Source organism: Uloborus diversus, unplaced genomic scaffold (assembly GCF_026930045.1).
Source record: "Uloborus diversus isolate 005 unplaced genomic scaffold, Udiv.v.3.1 scaffold_15, whole genome shotgun sequence".
NCBI lineage: Eukaryota > Metazoa > Arthropoda > Arachnida > Araneae > Uloboridae > Uloborus > Uloborus diversus.
This window is the reverse complement of record NW_026558209.1, coordinates 581157-607704: the sequence shown is the minus strand read 5'-3', so window position 1 is coordinate 607704 and position 26548 is coordinate 581157. Positions and strand designations below refer to the sequence as shown.

General features: G+C 34.6%; 1 protein-coding gene across 1 annotated transcript in view; it reads right to left on the bottom strand.

Annotated features, from left to right (window-relative positions):
- The window catches only part of LOC129233019 (alpha-soluble NSF attachment protein-like), a 39478-nt gene extending 13367 nt beyond the window's left edge, over positions 1-26111 (bottom strand). The window contains exons 1-7 of the mRNA XM_054867100.1: positions 26020-26111; positions 14598-14677; positions 14315-14431; positions 8710-8756; positions 4577-4654; positions 1720-1775; positions 465-543 (exon numbers count right to left, since the gene is read on the bottom strand). Coding sequence (XP_054723075.1) covers positions 465-543; positions 1720-1775; positions 4577-4654; positions 8710-8756; positions 14315-14431; positions 14598-14677; positions 26020-26111 — 549 coding nt within the window. The remainder of the gene's footprint in view (positions 1-464; positions 544-1719; positions 1776-4576; positions 4655-8709; positions 8757-14314; positions 14432-14597; positions 14678-26019) is intronic.
- Between the last annotated feature and the right edge of the window lie 437 nt (positions 26112-26548).

Genomic DNA, 26548 nt, shown 5'->3' with positions numbered 1-26548 from the left:
CATCAGTTTTGATGGATATCATGCTGTATGTAGCATTTTCTGGCGTAAAAACTAAAAGTACTTATTCAAAAAGAAAATCTCGATTGGGATAAAATCGTGAAACGCATCATAGTATGAAAGGAAGTATTCGGTTAAAAACCGATTTCACCATAGCAAAACTAAGGTCAAAATATTTTAATTACTGACAAGAAAATTGTATAGTGGAAACAAACGTAACAGATAGTTTAAAGCAAAATGTTGATTTAATTACATTCAGAATCTTCTTTGTTTGGTACTTTAGTGTTATAAGAAGGTCGAGTACATAATATTTCGTTAACGTGAAGCTTTTCAAGTATATTTTAGACACAATTTGACAAAAAATATTGTCCAGGTACTTTCCGTTAACAAAAAACAAACGGAGCTACACATTTTGCATGCACAATCGCTAAATAATGATCACCGATGATAGGTATCCGCAAATTTACCTGCTCGTAAATGTTGATAGCCTTCGTGTTGCTCGAGTTGGGCAGCGATGGCGACGCCAGCATGCATTTGTTGGCAGAGCTGCAAACATAACAAAGAATACAATCAATACATGAAATACCCCGCCAGCTCAGTCAATTCCAGCCGAGGACTGCAGTTTCGTGCTTATTAGCACTCATCAGCCCGGCATAGGAATTAACTGAGCTGGAGGTGGAAAACCTCTTAAGGAAGCCAAGAGTGCTAAACAAAGGTAGCTAATACAGAATTAGCGCCTGACCAGACGAAAGTGACTGGGGTTCGTGACCTAATTTCAGAAATAAATGAAGGAAGGAGTTTTGGAGGAGTTTTGAAGGAGTAAAATGAGATTTTGAAGGAGTACTAATGGAGTGTCATTAAATGATGTCACACTTTTTTTCAATATATTTGACCATCAGCATTCTTTATCACAAAGTGTCACACTTCACCCCAAACTTCTCTTGTCACGTCATATTTTTTACAAACATATTGTTACAATAACTGTGTGATGTCACTTTTTGTCACCCTCTCTCTTCCCCTTGTCACAATTTCATGAGCCCGTCTCTCTTCCTCAAAGCATGACATCGCTTGTGGATGACACTTTTTACAATATCATAACTGCAATTAACTAAACAATTGTTTTTTTTTAACGCAATCACTTAATGTAGTACATTTACTTATGTAGTTTTAAATATTTAAATAATAATTAGACAACTTGACTTTTGCTGCTGAGAGTGTGGTGGAGGAAAAGACAATAATCATAAAACTTGAAAAAATAGCCAAGCACCATTTAAGCATGTTTTACTTCACTTATGAAATGTCTTAGTCTTCTAATAAAATTTTCACCTTCAACTTTTATGAATTAACTATGATCAATTTGTAAATCAAAATGAAAACGAAAAAATAAATTACTACATTAAAATTGCCTTTGTTGAAGTATTTAAGTTTCTGTCATAGAGGAAGATTATGTAGTCTTGAACTAAAAAAGAAGGAGTTTTGAAGGAGTTAAAACCAAAATGAAGGAGTTTGAAGGGCCCTTCAAAAAATTTTTCTAAATGAATGAGTATTGGAGGAGTTTTGAAGGAGTGTACGAACCCTGGTACATTGTGACTGATGTCAGCAAACTTCAAAAACTTTATCTTAATCAAAAACATGATGGCAAGAGCAAATTAAGGTACATTTTGAGAATGGACAATTAATCGAACAGGGGGGAAAAAGAATATAATGAATTGGAAATGATACCTATTTGATTCTTCACCCCTAAAATAATCTGCAGCTTGCTCATAATGGGCCATGGCCTGAAATTCAAACGAAAAAATTACAGCCACTGAAGCGAATCAGCATTAATTTCTATATAAAACATTTCATAGAACGACTAAAAATATCAAAAATATATTTTAATTAAAAATATCAAAACCAAACGTTTTGATGATAAGAAAAAAAAAATACAATACAAGTTTTTCTCCAATGAATTCAAACAAAGGAACAATAGCCACAACCTAAAGCTGGCTTCAACTCTTCAAATATACAAATACAAATACAAAAGTGATGACCAGCAACAGGCTCTGGGCCCAGCTAGACTGGTCCTAGTCCATTTACAATCCCCAGTGAAGATCAATGGCCCTCTTAAAACTATCTACTCCCTTGCTCATGACCACCTCTTCCATTAAGCTGTTCCACTACCCTGCTAAAATAATAATTTTTCCTAACATCCATGTTAGCTTGAGGTTTAAATAGCTTAAAACAATGACCCCTTGTTCTGTTTCCAGTGCTCAACTTCAGCCCCGTAACATCTTCCATTTTAATAAATTTAAACAGCTGAATCATGTCCCCTCGGTCTCTTCTTTGCTCAAGACTGCATTTTTAGCCTTCTAAGCCTGGAATCGTAGTCTAAGTGGGAAAGTCCATTTGTTAGCCTTGTAGCCCCCCTTTGAGCCCTTTCCAATACATTAATGTCTTTCTTAAGATAAGGAGACCAAAACTGAACAGCCTACTCCAAATGGGGTCTCACCAAACTTCTAAATAAGGGCAGAAGAACTTCTTTAGATTTGTTTGAAATAGATAATTGCTTCTATTTCAAACAAATCCAAAGAAGTTTGAAATAGAAATAGATAATTTGTATTGCTATAATTGCTTCAATTTACATAGATTAATTTATCCCTCTCACTCGAGTAATGTTTTCGTTTCTAAATCTGCATACCCTCTATTGTTTTGCCTTTTTCATCCGAAATTCGGTATCAAGCTGCTAAAATATTTGAAAAGTTAAATTTTGATATTGCATTTTCCACTGCAAATACTATCAAGATTGATGACTTAGCAACTGGGGCACTGCAGCATTTCTTGCACTTGTAGTCTTCCTTACATAGGTCAGACTAAATGTGTCCTCAATCACCATCGGTAAGGTCATAAATACTACATCAAACATGAATCACTCACATCATTTTCAATTGCAAGAAGACAGGTTGCAGATTCAGTGGGGGGAGGGGGGCATGTCCCCCTCCCTTAAGCAAGGCTGTATACAGAATTCTTTTTCGGGAGGGGCTCGGTTTCGCTTTTCGCACATCGCCCTAGCACACACACACACACATTTTTTAATGCTCCCCACTGTTTTTATTTTTATTTCTTATTAATTTTAATTCCAAGGGAAAATTTTTGAAAAATAGATATATAAAAATCTGTGTTTAGAGGCCTTATATGGTGTTAACTGAGATTCCAAAATTTGAAGAAAAATAGGCAAACAAAACCTTTTAAAAGTTATGCACACAACAATAGTTGAGTTCACAAAAATTTTTCTTGAAAACCACGCTGCAAAAACTCGAGAATCGTGATCTTTGTATATTTTACGCAGGATGTATCAAGGAGCTGAACTAGGGGCCAAAACCCTTCGAGAGTCTTGAAATTGGCGTAGTGTAAGTTTTATAAGAGTTTTCGGGGGAGGGGGGGAAGTCTACCGAACTGAACAGGGGCCTGGTCCTGAGTTGAATTTGGAAAGGGAGCAGGAAGTCCTAATAGGTGTCTAAATTTCAAGTACGCTCTGCAGCTAGCGAGAACTTGAACTACGATACTTATTCTGTATTTCTTCAAATTTTCACTCGTTTAATAGTTACACAATTAAGAATTAAAAACTTTGTTATTTCCCTTTCTGGAATAAGAAAGTAAAAAATTTAAAAAAAACTTTCTTCTGTTTTACGTTGCAAAACATTTCGGGTTTTAAAGGGGGGGACGTCGCCCCCCCCCTCCTCTGGATACGGCCTTGCCCTTAAGTGATCAAATATAGCCTACTCAGCGTTTTTGGGGCTTAGATTTCAGAATATTTGACCCAGACCCACTATTACTGCTCAAAAATTGCACTTTGATCACCCCCTCCCCCTCTTTCTGATGATGACTCCCTCCTAAACCAGTTGCAAGATCCGCCCTTGGATTAAGATAAGATGATAGAACTAATAGTAAATGCTCTGTGGTCAAAAACGTTAATTTTTGGGAAGTTTACTGCATTTAAAATTTTTGATTTCCTATATTCAAAGATTTTCCAGTACTCTACATTTCAACGCATTTTTACGATTTTTTTCTGGTCTTCAGAATTTTAAACAAATAAGAACATCTTTTGGTTGACCTTTTGTCATTAATGACTTTGTTGCTTTTAGTGGGACATCTTTAAGTTATTGACTTTATGATCCTGACAATTGGTGCTATATTTACGTTGGTAACCCCCCACCCTCCCCCAAACTTTTCTCATGCATTAAACATATTCATAAATATTAGCCCCCCCCCCCAACAGCCAGCATTTGGCAAAATTCGAGGTTCAGCAGGTTTTCAATAATCCTGCCAATTAATGGGGGGATAAATGATTATTCCTTTCAATAACCATTTCCCCCATGAACCGTTTCTAAAAAAAAAAAATAATAATAATGCTAATAAAAACTACAATTTTAAAATGAAAATTATAAATTAATATTAATAATACAAAAAATAAGTTAGTAATAATCATGATAATTATAATATTTATACTAATGTATCTACATTTCCAAAACCAATTACACAAGAAATACATATTATACAGGAATATTCACAACACAGAAACCGTAAATTAATAGCATACCTTTTCAATATCTGCCAACTCCGATTCATATATCTCAGCAACAGTTATGTGATGTTTAGCAGCAATAGTAAAGCGACCCTAAAATTTTGAAAGAGATGTCATACTAAATAAATAACAACCATATAACTATCAAAAGTAGGTAAAAATCAGTAATATTAATTTTTTTGAATCATTCCCTTTCGCACATTAATCTAGCATTTTAGTTTTCTTATGATTGATTCATTAATAATATGAGAATTACAAGACAAGCTCATATTTTTCAGCTTAAAAAGAAAAGGTCAATTTTTACTTTTTGTAAGAATTTTTTTTTTTCAGGGTGGCGACAGGAACTGTGAAAAAAAGTTCCCTGACTTTTCCCTGATTTCGTTCACCAAATTTCCCTAATTTACGTTACCAATGATAATGGTTTTCTTTCTTTGCTCTACTTGAAATCCATTGTATGTTTGTATTAAATGCAGTATTTTAAACGTTTTAGGTTGTGTAAAGTTTTTGAACTAAAGATATATTTTTAAAAAATGCTGCTTTTTTAATAAAATGGTTAAAAAAAAACGACAATTTTTTTGGAAGGAAAGAAAAATCAACAAAACAGTATATTAAATTTTTATACATGGAAAGATTACAGAAAATTCAAAAAAAAAAACTTTATTTCCAGAAACCACTTAGCATAATAAATTTAAGAAACTATTAAAATTACTCTTAAAAACATATGTGTATTTATGATAGAACTAAAAAGTAATTGAAATTATTTTGAACTAAGTTTTCAAACAGTATAATAATTGTTGCAAGAATAACAAGTAATAGTGAAAGAATAGAAGTAATGTAGTTATTCTTATCTAACTAATTGACATATTTATGCAAAATAGATGAAACCATTTGACATCCATTCATAGGGAGCTTTTCTCTAATCAAGAACATAGGTTTTAATGAATGAATACAGCATTTTAACAATAAAAAAATAAAGATATTTACTTAAGTACACAAGTTAACTCTATTTCAAATGATTTCAGTATGTAACGAAAAAAAATCTTAGATTGCTTTTGTAACAAACAACTTTGAAATGCAAGGAAAAAAAAAGCAATTAGTTAATATCAAAATAATATAAAAGAAGAATACAATTTGGTTATAAAATAAAAGAATCATTTAAGTCTGAAGAAAAGAAAACCTTTATAATCTGCGGCGACAGCAAATAGTATAACGGCAAAAAACAAAGTTTTTTGATTGAAAGTTCAATTTCAGCAATTCAATTAAAAAAGTGAAGAAGTAATAACTTTTAAGCTTTTATCAGTATTAATTCAAAAACCAAAGATTTCTTCTTGAAATCGTGATTACAGTACGCTAATCACTTTGAGAGCTAAGGCATTAATGAAGACTTCCTCTTTGCCTGTATGGTTGTTTATTTTACGTAGCATTGAAAGCGTAAAACGAAATTTCAAGCTAGGTAAAATAAACAACCTTACAGACACAGAAGCAATCTTAATAAGTTCATCTTGTGGTTAATAAGTAACATTCAATACTTTGACGTTGAAGAAAAAAGATGCACAAGTATGCGGCAGTGTATAATCGTACCTCATTAATTTTACTTTTTTTGAACAGATAATTGGCGGAAAATGCGTAGAGAATTAGAGTATTCAATTTTGTAAAGCAAAAAAAAAAATTTTTTTTTCTTCATAAAATCAATTTTCCCTGATTTTTTGTTATTTTTTTAAAGTTCCCTGATATTTCCCTGATTAAAAAAGTTCCCTGACTTTTCCCTGATCTCCCTGATCTGTCGCCACCCTGTTTTTAAATAAAAAGGTTATATTTCATAGAAGAAAATAATATGATGATTAATGCTTTTTAATCCTTTGAGTACTACAAAACAATTCTGAATATAGGCCAATTTTGTGACGGCCTAAAAAAGTCAATTAAAAAAAAGATGAGATATTATGTTGAGATGTTTTGAAAAGATGGAAATCACTATGGCTCAGTTTTACACCCTACTAGCAAAATTTCTTGCATCAACCTTGATATTATACTGACGGCGTCAATATTGACGTGTTTCATACTGCGTAAAGGTTGCATAAAGATTGAAAAAGCAATATTGCAGTAACAACATGTATGCAACATTGCATTCATCTTAAAATATCAATGTTGATATTACCTTACAATATCAGCATTGCATACATGTTGACCGGTCGAGATGGTATTGATTTCATGCTGTCGCCGTCAAGGTAATTAATACACAATAGAACAGGTGGACCTTCGTTGATACTTGCGCATGCGCACAGTTCTTTCTACCCAGCGTCCCTCGCTTTGCTGGCTCATCTTTCTCCTTCGACCTCCGATTCAGTCGGTTAAGAGGAGCTGCACATGGCTTTGCATTTCTTTAGGCTTCGTTAAGTTGGTTGCTTAGTTATTAGTGTGGAATGTTATTGTTTTAGGAATAACTTATTAATGACTGATAACTGCATTTGTTTATTAATATAGAACTAGACAAGCCATATCGCAGACGATGTGCGATCAATGATAGAAATGGCCGAGGCCGTCCCTAGACTTTGAAACAAAGGACATGCAGCCCAGAATTTCGTATTATCACTTCAATCTCACGAGTAAGATTAATTTTATTCAATGATTATTTGTGTTATTCTTTAAGATAAATTCAAATATTTTGTCCAGGTGATATTTTCAATGCCGACATCCACTCGGAAATGTACTCTATTTTATTTATTTATTTATTGTTATCTTTACTGTTTAATGTGCTATAAAAACTTCCGCAATTTTTCCTAATTGGGCATTTTATGTCTTTATAATACAATTAGAAGCAATGAATTTAAAAAATAAGTATTATGCAAAACAAAGAAATTTTCATTTTTCAAATTAAATTGCGAGTACTACTAATATCTTTATATGAATATTCGATCAGATGTCAGCTTTAAGAAAATATTCTTAGGCTAGAAAATTAATTAGTCTTGAAGAATAACAGAAATAATTAAAGAATGAAATTTAATTCTTGAGTTTGAAGCGAAAATAATACAAATAAATAAATAGATAAAACATCTTGCAAACGTACTGGTTTCATACTGTCATGACAATGTATCCTGACATTTTCCTGTCATATCAATACGTATGCAGGATTACAAAAGCAAGAACATCTTGCCTAGAGACTGGATTCATGCTGTCATGACAACATCTTGATATTATCCTGTCATATCAATATGTATGCAAGATTACAAAAGCAAGATAATCTTGCCTAGAGACTAGATTCATGCTGTCATAACAACATCTTGATATTATCCTGTCATATCAATATGTATGCAAGGTTACAAAAGCAAGATAATCTTGCCTAGAGACTGGGTTCATGCTGTCATAACAACATCTTGATATTACCCTGTCATATCAATATGTATGCAAGATTACAGAAGCAAGATAATCCTGCCTAGAGACTGGATTCATGCTGTCATAACAACATCTTGATATTATCCTGTCATGTCAATATGTATGCAAGATTACAGAAGCAAGATAATCCTGCCTAGAGACTGGATTCATGCTGTCATAACAACATCTTGATATTATCCTGTCATATCAATATGTATGCAAGATTACAAAAGCAAGATAATCTTGCCTAAAGACTGGATTCATGCTGTCATAACAACATCTTGATATTACCCTGTCATATCAATATGTATGCAAGATTACAAAAGCAAGATAATCTTGCCTAGAGACTGGATTCATGCTGTCATAACAACATCTTGATATTATCCTGTCATATCAATATGTATGCAAGATTACAAAAGCAAGATAATCTTGCCTAGAGACTGGATTCATGCTGTCATAACAACATCTTGATATTATCCTGTCATATCAATATGTATGCAGCGTTACAAATGTAGCCTACCTTGATATTTTCCTGATATTATGCTTCATACACCTTGTCAGTCAATATTGTGGCAGCCTGCTGACAGCACAAATGAAGTAACATAACAATACTGAGGCAGCATTAATGCAAGACGATTCTTCTTGCATGTCAACCTTTATGCAATACGGAGGCAAGATATTTTGCTTACTGGGCAATCAATTCAAAAACCATTTAGTTGGATTGTAATTGTTTAATTTGGTCAGATCAAAAAATAAAATACGTATCATTTTGTACTCACCATATCAGTATAAATCTCAATGGCTTTTATTATACATTTGATAGCCTCTGAAAAGATTTTCAAAAATAATTAAAAATTCTAAAACCTGTAAAAACAGCACATTACAAATAAGTATTCTTTATGTTACAACAATCTAACACATTGGAGAGTTTACATTTTCTTTAAAATTACAACTAGGGCTTGGAACAGTAATTGTTTCTCGTTCCAGTTCAACTAAGAAATACATATTGGTTCCATTCCAGTTTTTGATCCCTCCGAAAAATTCAGAAAAAATATAATTCTATCATAAATGTAGCAATGATGATAATTATCTAGTGAAGCTAAATAGCAAAATATCCATAAGTTGGTTATACAGTTGTACCCCGATTTAGCAAATTCATCGGGACCGAAACTTATATACATTAAATCGGGGTTATTCGTAATATCGGGGTGTGAATTTATTTTTTTTAAAAAATTGCACTGACTTTATCTAAAAGCCCTAATTAGCAATTGCACAAAGATATCCATAATTAAAAAATGTACGCTTTTTATTCAGCATTCCGCGACTTATTACAAACCACTTAATTTTAAATTTTGCTGTACTGAGTAATAAATTTTGACAATTTCCTCGATACTTGAAGAAATAGTTCGCTTTCGACTTCAAACATTGTTGATTCTAAGAAAAGTCTTTTCTGCTTTTCAGAAGGATATATCATTTGGAAAGCAATCCAATGTTTCCTACCTCAAATTAACAAAAGAAATTTTTTTTCAGTGGTTAAAATAATTCGTTAATTCGGGGTTTATTATTCGGTAAATAGGGGCTTTTGCCTTCATTTTAGTCGGGGAAAAAGAAAAATTCACTAAAACGCGAAATTCATTAAATAAAGGTTTGTTAAATCGGGGTCCGACCGTAAAAACAAAACGATCGAACCAAAGCGTAACCAATATTTGTTTTTCGGTTCTCGTTCCGACCCCATATTTCCACTTTTGGTTTGGCTCCGGTTCGAGGCCCTGCTAAAAAGGCCGAACAAGTTTTGTTATTTAGAAGAAAAAGGCGGCAAATAAAAAGCTTTTTCAAAGTTCATAGAAATTCCAACATACGAGACGTGTTTTTAAAGTAAGTTCCATTTTGAAATAAAAAAAGAATGAGTACAGATAGAGCAAAGAAATTTATTGCACAAAAATCTACCACCCTCACGCTATTTTTCGACATTGCTCCTGTGATTTTCCGAGCATTTTTCATAGAGTGGTACAGGTTTTTGTATACCTATTCGTACAATGTTGCCGCATGTGTAGTCAAACATGGGATAACATATTCTCTGAGTTCATTATTGCTGTTGTGCCACAGACCACCTAAGAAAGACTTCAGATGCCGAAACAAATGAAAAATGCTGCGAGATAGGTGGGGGCAGACCAGAGGATGTTCAAAAACGTCCCAGCCAAAGCCCTGTAAGTCCTCATGGTTGACTACACGGGCGGCAACTTTGTACGAATAGGTATACAAAAACCTGTACCACGCTATGACAAATGCTCGGAAAATCACGGGAGCAATGTCGAAAAATAGCGTAAGGGTGGTAGATTTTTGTGCACTAAATTTCTTTACTCTATCTGTACTTGTTCTTTTTTTATTTTAAAACGGAACTTACTTTAAAAATACACCTCGTATTAGTTTACTTTAGGGACTGAAAAATAGAAGTCAAATCATAAGAGTGAGAGATGGCAAAAGAAACAAAGTGGAAATTTTCAAAGTAGATTGCCATGTATCCTAAAGGTCTAAAAAGTTGCCTAATTAACAAAGTCAATCTTTTCTGACGTAAATACACTAGACACGGAGTCGGGGGGAAGTCTGCTACAAATCCTGTCGCTCATGTTTGCATTAAAATACCGTATTTTCCTGCGTATTATCCGTGGGCTGCCTATAATCCGCAGGTCCTAAATTCGGTCTGAAGAAAATAAAGGTTCCTATAATCCGCGGATAATACAATGTAAAAAAATAAAGTTTGAATTTAACATACCATTTGAGCAACTAAACTAAAAACGTGAAAAAGTAATTACTTTTAAGGCATAATCAAAATTAATGTGAAAGAAAATCTAAAATATAATGATTTCTTTTTGAAATCTTGATTATAGTTCGCTAATTGCTTGAAAAACAAAGAATCAAGTCAAAGGAGCAAACGGTCTAATCTTGTGCAAATGGCTACCTATTCCACTGTAATGTTGCTTATTTTACATGACCTGAATCGCAAAGAGGAACATTCAAGCAACGTAAAATAACCAACATACAGGCAGGCAGCGATGAAGAACATGCATGCTTCGTAAAATAAACAACATTCAGTCGGCGTACGATCTCGATCGGTGAATCCTACTACAGTAAAACCTGTAAAGTTGACCACCTTTGTAAGTTGACCACCCGTCTATGTTGACCGCTTTTGTCAGGAACGGAATTATTCCTATCTTATATAATGAAAGAAAACCTCTGTAACTTGACCACCTCTCTATCTTGACCACCTGTCTATCTTGACCACTAATGAACACCAAGTTTGGATTGGAGTATTGAAAAAAACCCGTTGTAAGTTGACCACTTGGTTTATTTTTTAAAATTTTATTCAACAAATTATTATTTTTATTATTTTTTTTTATAGCTTTCCAAGAATATTTTTGATGCCAGACCAGCATTTTACCAACTGATGAAACAGCAGCATAACTAAACCTCCTTTTGAGTTTAACCACATGGGAAAACTACTAAGAACCCTTTTATTCTCCAAACTTGTTTTTCTTTTGTTGTTAAACGAAAAAAAATTTATTTTTTGATTAACTATAATTTTTTAGGAACTATTAATACAAAATGATTAACTTTTCATAAAAAATAAGACTTTTTTTTTTTGATCAATTTACTGAAATTTTAAATTTTCATAACATACTATACATCATTCTGGGAAAATAATCTCTAAAACTATTCGAATAACATTTTATATTATTGATTCAAAGTAATGCTAAACAATGAAAGTGAATTGAACAGAAAGAGTAAGTGTCAAGTAGGCAAAAAATGAATGCATGGTGCAAGACTTACAAAAAAAAAAAAAAAATCATCATCATCATCATCATCATTACCCCCTTTATAAGTTGACCACCAAAGTATTGCACCGCAAGTGGTCAACTTACACAGGTTTCACTGTACTGTAAAAATATTGAGGTTCAATGCGTTGGTGTTAAGCGAAAAAAAAAAAATCACAGATAATCCGCGGCTGCGTATAATCCGCACCTCATAAACTTTGCCTTTTTTAGCAGATAATCCGCGGATTATACGCAGGAAAATACGGTAGCTTGTGGTTCAAATTAGACCTCCAGGGGTCCATTCAGATGCAAACTGGGCCTGCTCTGCGATCCCTTCAAGAAATTCTATGTTGTTAAAGCGGACACTTCAGAAAATTTCATGTCTTGAAATGAGACCTTTCTCAAAATTTCATGTGTAAAAACAGTTCTTTCATCACTTTTAAGCCGAATCAATTTGTCTAAAAAGGATCAGTAATTTTTTTTTTAAATCCAAATTATGTCCAATGAAGGCCTTTAGGCTAAACGGATTTCCAAGAGATTAAATTTTCGATAGCTAAACATGCTGTATAGCATATGACAGGTTTCTTTTCATTAAAAATATACCAGTTTTTTTTTTCACAAAAACAAAATAAACTACAAAAAAAATTCTTTTTTTCACAAAATGGGGACCTAAAAATAATCGACCCCTGATCTCCGTCTTTCGGTTTGCTTTAAGCCTAAAAATGCAACAGTCTATTGAGCAATTCTGTTCTGAAATTTTGTGATGAGTTAGTTGAAAAAGCAACAACCTCCATATATCAAAGTAGCAAAGTGCCGGAAAAAAATTCGATATATAGAAATTTCGATCTATAGAAACAAAATCTTATTTTATCATAAAAATATCCCAAAACATTAAAATTAAAACTAATTTTCGTGCATGAAACCCAACTTCTAATTAAAACGAGCATCGGATTAAATGAAAGTTGATAATTAAAATTTTAACAGAAATTACATTTTTGCTCCTTCATACACCTTCATTCTTCGGAAATTCAACTTGAACCGCCACATTAGGGGATTTTCGTGTTCACAATGTAATCGAGAGAACAGTAAAAAATCAATCTAATTAACTTGAATGATTTTTACTGAAGCTAAAAATACTAGGAATGATAATCAACACTCAAAAGGGATAACTTGAAACTGATTTTAGTGTTACTGGTTGCAACTAAGATTTGAAATAAACTTGAGGGAATGTAAGAACTCCAGAACGGATCAACGACCCTATCTACACACCCCCTGAGCCCCCTCCTATTCCATATGAGTTTCGTAGCAACCTTTACATCATTTTCTCCGCTAACCTTCATTTTTCATGAGACAAACAGTCTAAAGTGGAAAAAAACCTACGAATGTCTCGAAAAAAATTTCGATATATAGAGACTTTTTCGATATGTAGAAACAATTTTTCTATGTAATGAACATAGAAATTTGCTGGGATTTCGATACATAGAAAATTTCGATATGTGGAAGTTCGGTATATGGAGGTTCGACTGTATTTTAAGCAACAGCTCAGTAGCATAGCCCAGAGACTGCAGTTTCGCCTTTGCTTTGAGATCATCGTCAAAGCTATAGAACTTATCACTTGGCATCTTTTCTGCATTTTTATGTATACAGTAGACGCCGCTAAATGTGATCACGGTTAATGTAATCATTCGCTTAATGTTATCAGAATCACGAAGTCCCGGAACACTTGTATGTTAACACACGTTAAAACAGTCGGATATTGTAATCGGCGTTTTTGTTTATTGTTAACACTTTTTCAGAAATTTTCAATCTTTTCCCCGTTTTTGTTCCTCAATTAAAAGAAACACATAGGCAAACTCTGACTGGACTAACTTTCTGTGTAGCATTTTGTGGTTTTCAATAGCAGTTCAAAATTTTTCTAGGAATGAAGCTACAGAAAGTTCGCCCCCCAGTGACCACACAGACTCCCCCTAAGAAAACTTTCTTTTGCACCTAAAAAAATTCAGTCGCTGGACATGTTGCAGGCATTGATGTAGGACCTCCATTGTTGCCATTACGTTGTAAGCTGTTAAAGAATTGTGTCGAGATTGAAAACAAAGCGAAGTTAAATTAAAATTAGCAAAACCATGCTGGAAAAGATAGAAGAGCTGAATGTGCTTTGAAACTGGTTAGCGAATGTCGGGGGGAAAACGGTCATATTTTGCTTCACCTATTACTATGTGATGAAAAATTGCATAATTTGCTTTAACTTTTTATAATACAGATATTTCCATTCTGTTAATTTAATAATTTGTAATTTGAAACTGCGTTCAGTTGAGTCATTGTGATTTTAATTTGAGGTTGCCAAAATGAATGCACCTTAACTGGAAAAAAAATCATTATTTTGTGTCTCCTGGATTCTTTTCGGTTATTGTTATCGGTCGGTTATTGTTATCAAATTGTATTTGTCCCAAAGTGATCACATTTAAGGGGCGCCTACTGTAACTGACATTCAATAAGTTAAATGAATAGTGTCTTTCATAAAAAAAAAACGGGGGTGGAGGTCGATGGGATAAAAGATTAAAAAAAAACCTACCATGTGCATCTGTCTTTTTGTAGCAGTTTCCAGCATCAATCAAAAAGGACGCCGCGTCATGCGAGTTATCCATTTTCAGTCTCAAATTTGCCGCTTCATTAAATGCACTTCCGGCAGCTAAACGGATTAAAATGCAGGAATAAATATTCCTTATCACACATAGTTTAACTAATAGAAATTAAATGGAATAACATAGCATGATTGAAATTAACTCCACACTAAAGTGAACGTGAAGACTTTAATTATGATAAATAGGAGAAAGAAAATATTAAGGGATCTTTACCACTCCATTTCTTTGCTATTTTAAACATATTTGCTGCTCTTGCATACATTTCACAAGCATCTTCTACTTTTGAAGATGATCTAAAATGATTAACAAACGATATTAGTATGCTATACCCCCATGCAGAGTCAGATAAAAGTATAAAGTATCTGCAAGCTAATCACTGTCTATCACGAACAAAAAAAAACCAGGGAGGGGGGGGGGGGAGTGTCCGTATTCCAAAAAAAAAATAATCATAAGAAATAAATACTTGCAGGTATATGCTTTGAGGTTACAAGGAACTAATTTTCATGCCAATTATGTGAGCCTATGGATGCAAAGACCTAAGCTAAATTTCAAAATTTTAAAACTAAGCTTCTTTTAGCAGTCTATATTATCTAGCTATGAATACTACGTTTTACATTAGCAATGTTAATTTTGAACAAATTAGAAGTAAAGAAGGAGAACCTGAATGATTGTCCCGAGATGCGCATGCTCGCAACGAATGTATCCGCACAGCAGCGAATATATTCGCCGCACGCGCTTGCGTACATACTATCTATTAGTATTTTTTACAAATTAATTAAATAATATCAGTTTAAAACAAATTAAAAGTGAAAAGTAAGAACTTGAACGATTATCATGAGGTGCGCGAGAGCGCAGCGAATGCATCCACCGAACGTGCGGGTATACTACATACATCTTGTAATAATTTTTACAATCTAAATAAATAACATCAATATTAATTTAAAACGAATTAAAAGTAAAGATATTGTCTTTACTTCTTTTTCGTTTCAAATTGATCTTCAATTGATCTCATCTTTATCTTTTACTAGCTGTACCCGACGCGCGTTGCTACGCCAACAAAAAAAATACATTATACTGATTTTCATGACAATCGGTTGAACGGGGCAGAAGTTGCTACTCTGCAGTGCCACCTGGTGGCGAGTGGCTTCAATGAGCATATTATGCACCTTCTCCGTGGAAAAATACATATATATGTGAACTTTCGTTTTGCAGTGTTGTTTTTTTATTTGTGTAAAGAACTGTTGTACAGAGCGCCCTCTTGTGGGAGAAACACTTTGCCAGAATGAGAAAACGCGAGACTGGAGTCGGATGCTTGAGTGAAAACAAGGAAGTAGTGTTCCAGACGGGAACTCTGTATAGAACGTTATGTCGTAGTTCCAGATGGGAACATTCAGTCTCAACTATTTGTGTTTATGTTCGTACTTGTACTTGAATGTTTAGTGTGAAATTAAATGAGTGTCGTCAAAGAGAAGGACTTGTCCTTTTTGTGTAAGCAACGAGAGTTGGAAGATCTATATTTACATATATAGCAATTTTCATAATAATCGGTCCAGGTATCAAGTGAACCCGTGACTATACTCAAATTTTGTACTCACGCAGTTTGCAAGATCAATCCATCACTAAAAATATCAGATAGAAAAAGTTTTAAATCCCCCCGTTGCATGAAAAGTCATAAAACAATAAAGAAAGAATTTATTTGTTCAAACTCAAGAAAAATGGCTTCTTATCAATGAGATCTTTCACGCGAATTCATTTCTGCAGCCGATCATTTTATTCGTATTTATCCAATGGATTGTGACTTAAATCGGAATAAAAAAGGAACGATCGATCGGATTTTTTTTCGAACTGGTCTATAAACATTCCCAGTACCAAAAATAACAAACGGTGAAAGTTTCAGCCAAATCTGCCGGGTAGTTTTCGAGTTCATGGATGACATACAGACAAACATTCATTTTTATATGTATAGATTTAATAACTTTTACGATTATCGGACGACGTGCAACTCCGGGGCGAATGTATCCGCACGTCAGCGGATGTGCTTCTACATTATCTAGCTCTGTTAGTACGCTATACCCCCCATGGTAGAATTTCTCTCTCTCTCTCTAGCCCATTATGATTATATTACCAGTTTTATAAACTCAAAAAAAAAAGGCAAGATTTTTTCTGCTTTCAATGCTGGGCAACTTGTATAACCCACGAATCTGCATCTACTTTTTTTTAACTACTTGTCGAAGAACTAAATTTAGATCAAAACGTGATGAACTGGACCCACAAAATATTTTACAGGTGATAGTATAGGTAAAACTAAATACAAATACAAAAGTGACGACCAGCAACAGGCTCTGGGCCCAGCTAGACTGGTCCTAGTCCATTTACAATCCCCAGTGAAGATCAATGGCCGTCCTAAAACTGTCTACTCCCGTACTCATGACCACCTCTTCCGGTAAGCTGTTCCGAGGTTCCATTACCCTGCTAAAATAATCATTTTTCCTAACACCCATGTTAGAGCCTGAGATTTAAATAGCTTAAAACAATGACCCCTCGTCCTGCTTTCAGTGCTCAACTTCAGCCCCGTAACATCTTTCATTTTAATAAATTTAAACAACTGAATCATGTCTCCTCAGTCTCTTCTTTGCTCAAGACTGCATTTTTAGCCTTCTAAGCCTGGAACCATAGTCTAAGTGAGAAAGTCCATTTATTAGCCTTGTAGCCCATGACTCGTGAGACTCGTTTAGAGCTTTTTTCTCTCGATTATGGTGCTATTTCATGACCTAAAACTAAATTACCATAAATCTACTTTAGCAAAATGCCAATAATTTGTTTCTAAAAATTATCAAGCTACTATAAACTTTTTTTATTATTATAGTTACCTTTGAACCCTTTCCAATACATTAATGTCTTTCTTAAGATAAGGAGACCAAAACTGAACAGCATACTCCAAATGAGGTCTTACGAAGCTTCTTTGAAACAACTTTGTTCTTAAACATTGATAAGTTAGGGCAGATCAAAGGGGATGTGATTCAGTTGTTTAAATTTATTAAAATGAAAGATGTTACGGGGCTGAAGTTGAGCACTGAAAACAGGACAAGGGGTCATTGTTTTAAGCTATTTAAATCTCAGGCTCTAACATGGGTGTTAGGAAAAATGATTATTTTAGCAGGGTAGTGGAACCTTGGAACAGCTTACCGGAAGAGGTGGTCATGAGCAAAGGAGTAGACAGTTTTAAGAGGGCCATTGATCTTCACTGGGGATTGTACTTGGGAATGGACTAGGACCAGTCTAGCTGGGCCCAGAGCCTGTTGCTGGTCATCACTTTTGTATTTGTATTTGTATAAAGATGCAACCTAGCTAAGAACACTCTGGTTCAACTCTCCTTTCGAAGAAATTTTTTTTTCAAAATCGGTCCATCCGTTTAGGCGCTAGAGTGCCACAGACAGATACACAGACACGACAAACTTATAACCCCCTTCCTTTGTGTGTCGAGGGTTAAAAAGGGTATAAACTGAATTATTTCTAGCACAATATTGTAAAACAGCAAGATACTTTAAAGCCTCGAGAATAAGACTTTTGATGAGCAGCCTATAGTAGGTACCGTGAAAATTTATGAAGTTTTAACATATGCGAGACTCGATTCATTTTTGCATAAAAATCATGTGGGTTCTGTATTCAGCAGGTACTTTATAACATACTAGCATTCCCGTACTAGAATACAAGATGTGCAGCCGCTTAATATTGGAAACTATACTTTTGAAGGAGTCACCCAGTTTAAATACTTGGGTGCACTTATTACCAGTAAGATAGAGTTTAAAGTTGAAATCGGAAATCGAATTTCGATGGCTAATAGATGCTACTTTGGCTTAAAGAGCCAATTAAAATCTAAGCTCCTTTCCATTAATACAAAAATAAACCTATACAAAACCCTCATAAGACCGATCATTTCATACGGTAGTGAGACATGGGCAATTAATAAAACAGAGGAAAAACAGACTTCTCATTTCTGAAAGAAAGATCCTTCGGGCAATTTTTGGAGCAGTAAAAGAAAATGACACTTGGAGAAGTTTATATAACTTTGAAGTATACCGTAAATACCGACAACCCAACATCTTAAGGGTAATTAAAGCCAATAGAATCAGATGGCTGGGGTAAGTGGCGTAGCGAGAAAAAATCCTTAGGGGGGGGGGGTAATTTTTTCTGAAGTTTAAAAGTAATGCTATGCCCTCGAGTTTACACACACACACACACACACACACATATATATATATATCTATATATATATATATATATATATATATATATATATATATATATATATATATATATATGTATATATATATGTATATATGTATATATATATATATATATATATGTATATATGTATATGTATATATATATATATATGTATATATATATGTATATATATATATGTATATATAAATATGTATATATATATATGTATATATATGTATATATATATATATATGTATATATATATATATGTATATATATATATATGTATATATATATATATATATATATGTATATGTGTATATGTATATATGTATATATATATATATGTATATATATATATGTATATATATGTATATATATATATGTATATATATATATATATATGTATGTATATATATATATATATATATATATATATATATATATATATAATTTTTTGGGGATCATGGGGGGGGGGGTTCTAACCCCCCTATCCCCCCCCATGGCTACGCCACTGGCTGGGGCACGTATTTAGGCGTGCAGATCTGGACCCGGTTAAAAAGCTAACTTTTTCAAGGAGTGAGGGTACAAGGAGAAGGGGAAGATCAGCAACAAGGTGGCTGGATAGTGTTGAGAAGGACCTTAAAATTTTGGGAGTGAACAGGTGGAGAAACCTGGCAACGTGTCCTACCGCCTGGAGGAAGCAGACGGAGAAAGCCTTGGCCTGCACCAGGCTGTTGTGCTGATGAAGAAGAAGAAGCATTCCCGTAATTACAAATACAAAAGTGACGACCAGCAACAGGCTCTGGGCCCAGCTAGACTGGTCCTAGTCCATTTACAATCCCCAGTGAGGATCAATGGCCCTCTTAAAACTGTCTACTCCTTTGCTCATGACCACCTCTTCCGGTAAGCTGTTCCACTACCCTGCTATGATAATCATTTTTCCTAACATCCATGTTAGCCTGAGATTTAAATAGCTTAAAACAATGACCCCTTGTCCTGTTTTCAGTGCTAAACTTTAGCCCCGTAACATCCTACGTTTTAATAAATTTAAACAGCTGAATCATGTCCCCTCGGTCCCTTCTTTGCTCGAGACTGTACATTATGGTCATTATTTATTGTTAATATGGTTGCTGAAAAGAAGGGAGTATTGAATAAGGAGGACATGGTTACTTTGTGGGTGGGAACAAATGATGTAGGCCACAGTAAAAATGAGGAGTTTTCTAGAGAATGGGAATCCCTGTTGGATAAAGCAACCAGCTTTTCGACGAATGTCCAAGTGGTTGGTTTGCTTCCCAGGTATGGAGTGCATAGGAGCTGGCTAAATCAACGTGCGAGGTATATGAACTTGCTACTGAAGTCAATTTGCGAAAAGCGCAGTATCAGGTTCATTGATGTATGGAGTCACTGTAAACGGAATTGGATTGCTAGGGATGGCCTGCATCTGAGCTCTACAGGGGTCAAAATGGTTAGTGGATTAATTTTAAGGGCTTTGGAGTCAAAAAACTAAGTTGGAATGGGGGGCATGGTTCAAGCACCAGGTATCGAGAGAATGATATGTTTTTGGGTATTGCTAGAAATGGAAATAAAGTGACAAACAAGAGTAGTAATGTTAACAATTGTAATTTAGGAAATTTCAGGGTGTTAAATAAAAGCAACTTAGGCATGCTTAAAGTTTTCTATACCAATGCTCGCAGTATTAGGAACAAGATGGATGAATTGAAAAGCATAGTTATGGATGAGAAGTTGGATGTTATCGGAATTACAGAGACATGGGCTACCGAATCTGATGCAGAGTTATTACATATTGCTGGGTATAATTTATTCAGACAGGATAGAGTAGGTAAAAGAGGTGGTGGGGTTTTATTTTATGTTAGAGACAATTTTATTTGCAATGAATTGGTCATAAATGATAAGCCTACTGATATTGATATGGTTTGGCTGGAGTTGATGAGCAGTAAGGGCAAAAAGCTACGCTTTGAAACATTTATAGGCCACCTAATTCAAACCAGGGACAAGATGAACAGATGTACCGTATTAATAGTGACATGTCCAGTAAGGGATCCGTTATCATAATGGGGGATTTCAATTTTCCGGGTAATGATTGGAATAATTTTTACCCTGGTAATGGCAAAGAAGAGGAATTTTTAAAAGTAATTGGTGACTGTTTCTTAGATCAAGTTGTAACTCAGGGAACTCGAGAGGAGGCGATTTTGGATCTAGTTTTTTGTGACATAGGTAGTTTTGTTCAGGGGTTGAGTGTAGGGGAGCATATTGGAGATAGTGATCATAACAGCATTAGGTTCCGGGTTAAATTTGAAGTGTGCAAAGATGATAATTTTAGGTTTGTGCCCAATTTCAGAAACACCGATTTTGTTGCACTTAGGCAGAGCTTGAAAGAGGTTTTTTCGTCAGGGTTGGAAAATAGCGACGTAGATCAGCAGTGGACGGAATTTAAGGATAAACTTGCTAAAACCGTTGGGGACTATGTTCCATTTAGGAGAAAAGGTGTTAGTACCAAAATTTGGCCCATGTGGTTCTCCAGGGAGACTAAAGAAGCTCTTAATTATAAGCAAGCCACTTTTCGTAAGTTTAAAGAAACTGGTCAGAGTGCGGAGAGGCTCCAGTATGGTAAGGCAAGGCGAAATTTTAAGTATTTGGTACGGATTCAGAAAAGGGAATTGGAGCAAAGGCTGGCAGATGACATTGATGGGAACCCTAAGAGGTTTTTTGCTTACGCTAATTCCGGGAAAGCTCGAAACAGTCAAATTGGGCCTTTGGTTGATGAGCATGGAAATTTAATCCAAAACGATAGGGATATTGCAAATGTTCTAAATAACTTTTTTCCCAGTGTGTTTAACGATAACTGTATCTCAACAGTTGACACTAACAAGACACAAGCTATTATACAGCTTGAGGATTTTGTATTTTCCAGGGAGGAGGTTTTATTTCATTTGAAAAAGATTAAAGCAACTAAAGCTCCGGGACCAGATAATATTTATCCAAAAATTTTAGTTGAATGTGCAGAGGAATTAGTGGATGTTATTTTGAATATTTTCAATGCTTCTTATAACTCGGGGACGGTGCCAGAGGACTGGAAGCTGGCTAACATAACGCCACTCTTCAAGAAGGGGTCTAAAGGTATTGCTGGGAATTATAGACCTGTAAGTTTGACTTCGGTGATTTGTAAGATTTTCGAAACTTTGATCAAAATTAAGATCATGATGTTCTTAGAGACTAATAGTCTGTTGACTAGTTTGCAGTATGGTTTCAGGAAAGGTAAATCCTGTACTACTAATTTATTGCATTTCTACGACAAGGTTACCTCAGCTTTAGATAACAAAAAATGTGTGGATGTTGTTTATATTGATTTTCAAAAAGCTTTCGACAAGGTACCGCATGTTGCTCTTCTCAGCAAGTTAGCTGACATTGGAATAGGAGGAAAAACTTTACTTTGGGTTAGAAATTGGCTTACTGGTAGGAAGCAAAGAGTAGTTGTGAGAGGAAATCATTCTAATTGGAGTGATGTTTTAAGTGGGGTTCCTCAGGGATCAGTTTTAGGGCCTCTTTTGTTTATTATATTTATGAATGACATCAATGAAAATATTTCTGGAAGCATGAATTGTTTTGCTGACGATGTAAAAGTTATGGGGATTGTCGAAAATGAAGAACAAGTAAAACAGCTGCAAGAGGATTTAGATCATATTACTAAGTGGGCAGATAAATGGGGTATGGCAGTTAATGTAGGGAAATGTCAAGTGCTACACTTAGGTCTTGGAAATAAGCGTATGAGATATCGTTTACAGGGTTCAGTCATAAATCAGGCAGATAATGTTATGGATCTGGGTGTCTTTATAAATCAGGACTTCAAGTTTAGTCAACAGTGCAGTATTGCTAGTAACAAAGCCAACAAAATGCTTGGGTTCATCAATAGATCTATTTCAAACAAATCTAAGAAAGTTCTTCTGCCTTTATATAGGAGTTTAGTAAGACCTCATTTGGAGTATGCTGTTCAGTTTTGGTCGCCTTATCTGAAGAAAGATATTTTTGTATTGGAAAGGGTTCAAAGAAGGGTAACTAAATTAGTAAGGGGACTCTCAGATTTAGATTATGATACCAGACTTAATAGGCTTAACATGTATAGCCTGGAGCAAAGGAGAGTCAGAGGGGACATGATTCAGTTATTTAAATTTATCAATATGAAAGATGTAAACGGATTAAATTTTTGCGGGGAAAGCAGGACGAGGGGTCATTGTTTTAAGCTATTTAAATCTCAGGCTAACTTGGAAATCAGGAAAAACTACTACTTTAGCAGGGTCGTGGGCACTTGGAATAGCTTACCGGAAGAGGCGGTAATGAGCAAGGGAGTGGATAGCTTTAAGAGGGCCATTGATCTTCATTGGGGACTAATTAATTGACTAGGACCAGCCTAGCTGGGCCCAGTGCCTGTTGCTGGTCGTCACATTTGTATTTGTATTTGTATTTGTATTTTTAGCCTTCTAAGCCTGGAATCATAATCTAAGTGGGAAAGTCCACTTATTAGCCTCGTAGCCCGCCTTTGAACCCTTTCCAATACATTAATGTCTTTCTTAAGATAAGGAGACCAAAACTGAACAGCATACTCCAAATGGGGTCTTACCAAACTTCTATATAAGGGCAGGGTCCCGGGGCTCCTGGACTAATTATATATATATATGCCCTTGTCCTTAACCGATTCTTTAACTGTAATTAACCATCCTTTTAAAGTATTGATTTTCTTTGCAAACGCAAGCCATCCACATTTTATTGTTATATCTATGTTTAAGCAAGAACTTCCTTGTTTACAACATTTTTTTTTTCTGGTGTTAAAATTATGAAGCTGCTTGATGAACTCACTCTGGAGCAAGCTACATTAAATTGTCGGTGTGAAAAACAGTTTTCTCTTAAATAAATCCCTGCTACTTTTAATATCTGTTCTTGTGACTTATTAACGGTTATTGTAAAGCAAACTTTTGCAGGAAACTGCACTCTTCTGAAAGGATAGTCTGTCTGTGATGATGTTCTTAAAAATTTCGTTTCCAATGTTGAAAAAATGAAAGCAAAAGACAGCAACATTATTATTTGTCTTAAGAAAAGCTCGAAGAATCACGTGAGAAATAAAAACAGTATCAAATTTAAAAATTCGCTATCGACAAAAAGTTGAGATGAAGTACTGAATAATGATTTGAATGCAGGAAAGCCTTCGAAAATATGGGATTTAAATTTCAATTGCAGGTTTTAATTTCACAGATATGAAGGGGTTTTAATTAGTTTCTCCCGAACTAATTGATATTTCGAAAAATCCTTTCTTAGTGGATACTTTCGTAATCATGTGGACATGCCAGCGAAATTTCAAGTCTGAGGTTTCAGCGGTATAGGCTGTGCGTTGAGATATATATATATATATATACTAGAGGACCCGACAGACGTTGCTCTGTTCAAAATTTGTAAATTGAAAAGTTAAAAAAATTCAATAAACTATGAAGTGTTCCAACCGTTTTGTTGAAAAAATAAAGTAAAAAGAAAATGTTTTAAGCTGCTTGGTATCAGAATGCGTATATTTATTACAACTTGATTTATGTAATACCCACTGAGCAGTTGTTTTATTAACTGTTTTTTCTCCCGTACTTGATGGTTTGTTCCTTCAACCATTCCCAGAGGATAAAAAGCGTCCTCAGATATTAAGTGTAAAAAACTAACTACCCATCTAGAACAAACGGGAAATCCCGCTGCAATATCCCCCATATGAAAAAGAATAAAACAATCGGCAGGATATCGTTTCAAAAAATGATAAATGTAAAACAGTTCTCTGAATAAGCGAAAACTACCTATCCCCCCCTCCCGATGTAAAATAAACACATTCTTCAAATAAAAGGACTATAAACTCGTTAAAAACGAAAAACAATTCTTTATAATTTGAAATATTTCACGAAATGAACAGAAAATACAATACATTAACAGTAGCTTTAAAACGTAAACAAATGATCACGCAACTCTACTGTTTATAGCCAAGGTCCCCAAGCCACCACGTTACTGTAATCCAGTCGATCAGTGAGTGAAGCTAACTCCGACCGATTAGTGGTCCGATCTTTTGAAGGAAAACTTTTAAAACTTCATATATTGCCTAATTTGTTCTGTCCACCAAAAATAAAGATATTCCATTGCACTGATCTTTTGTGTACAGAACTACACTGTTGTAATTTATCTGAACGAAAATAAAATTTGTTTCGTCTTTAAATTACATCATCTTTTCCTTTAATAATGCACTGATTAGTTTGATAATCCTTAAAGTATTCTTGACATTGGTGCCAAAACTCAGATGGATTTCAGCCGAGAAACAAATATTGCGAGGTACGGTACTTTCTGATCATTTGTTGGGAAAAACTAAAGTACCGATCCGGTCACATGGTTCAACTGCGACGACAGAACACACGTTTTGCGTGAACCTTCCAGTACTTTACTTTAAAATATATCTCGGGACCTAAAATCGTTGCTTTCAAGAAAAAAAAGCTTCACTTCCCTCCCTCTACGTTTTATCTATTCTTAATTGACATATCACAGTAGGAAATTTCATTACAAAAAGCAGAGCTGGCTTTCTTATTGTCCTTTGGCAACAGGTTAAATATTTATTTCAGTTCTCGCTCAACAATATGTCAAAATAAATATTAATCATTTGGGAGATATAACCGTCTAATGTTTAAATTAATTAATTAATTAACAAAAACGTTTCCGATTCGATCCATCCCGCTTCGAAACCATGATTGCCACAACTTAATTACACACAAAAAATTTGATCAAAATCGGTCCAGCCGTTTAAAAGCCTTATGGTGACAAACGTCCGCACAGAAGATTTATATATATATATATATATATATATATATATATATATATATATATATATATATATATATATATATATATATATATATATATATATAGGGGATATTTCGATAATTGGGAATTTGCCGATATTTCTTCATTGGCATCAATTTTTGGCTCCAGAGCCTCTGCGAGAGGTTTTTCTCTTTGCAAATCTAAACAAAGAGATCGGAAACACCTATTCACATAGGGTTACTATAAATCAGCAGGGTTACCAAAATAAAATTATTTACGCCAAAAATGAAACGACCGCGCCAGATTCCCAATTATCGAAATATCCCCACACATATACAGGACATTGATTTTTATATATTACCTTTTTTGTGTAATATGGGCGTGTGATATTTAAAAAAAAATTCCTTTAAAAAATAAAACCTATTAAAATGTTTTTAAAACTTGCGTACAAAAGTTTAGTATTAAAATACAAACACACGAACGCATTTGTAAAAATTATAGATAAAAAACAATCACAGAGGGAAAAACCAAAAAGACATTAAAACAGTAGTCTAACCGAAAGAGGCCTCCGAGAAATCCCTGAGCTGATTTCAATTTCTTCTCCGCATCAGCAACCAGCTGCATTGCTTTCTGTTCATTGTCTGCCATTTTTAGATGATTTTAATTTCGATCCTTTTTTAATTTTGAACAACTTTTCAGTGGATGAGTAATGAAAACAGACAACCGCAATGAAAACAGAAAGACATTTGCGGGTGTTGCCATACGTCTCAAACTTTCTATATTTATGTCGAGGACTGCATACTAAGTGCCTTGCCTCCATTATTTTATTTACCGATAGATGGCAGCACCATCACCGGATCGAACAGTTAATGAGAATTTAGAACTAGTCCAGGCGCTAATAGCTACCTGGTGCTAGCACCCCCAGAGATATCGTTTCACTTGGAGGACACGAGCCTATTTAACGTCGCCCAGTCCCCTTTAATGACGACGGTAGGTCTTCGACCATCGAGGTTCGAACCCAGGACCCTCCGACCCCGAATCCGACACTCTAATCTCAAACTTTGAATGCAGAGTTCGGAAAGTCG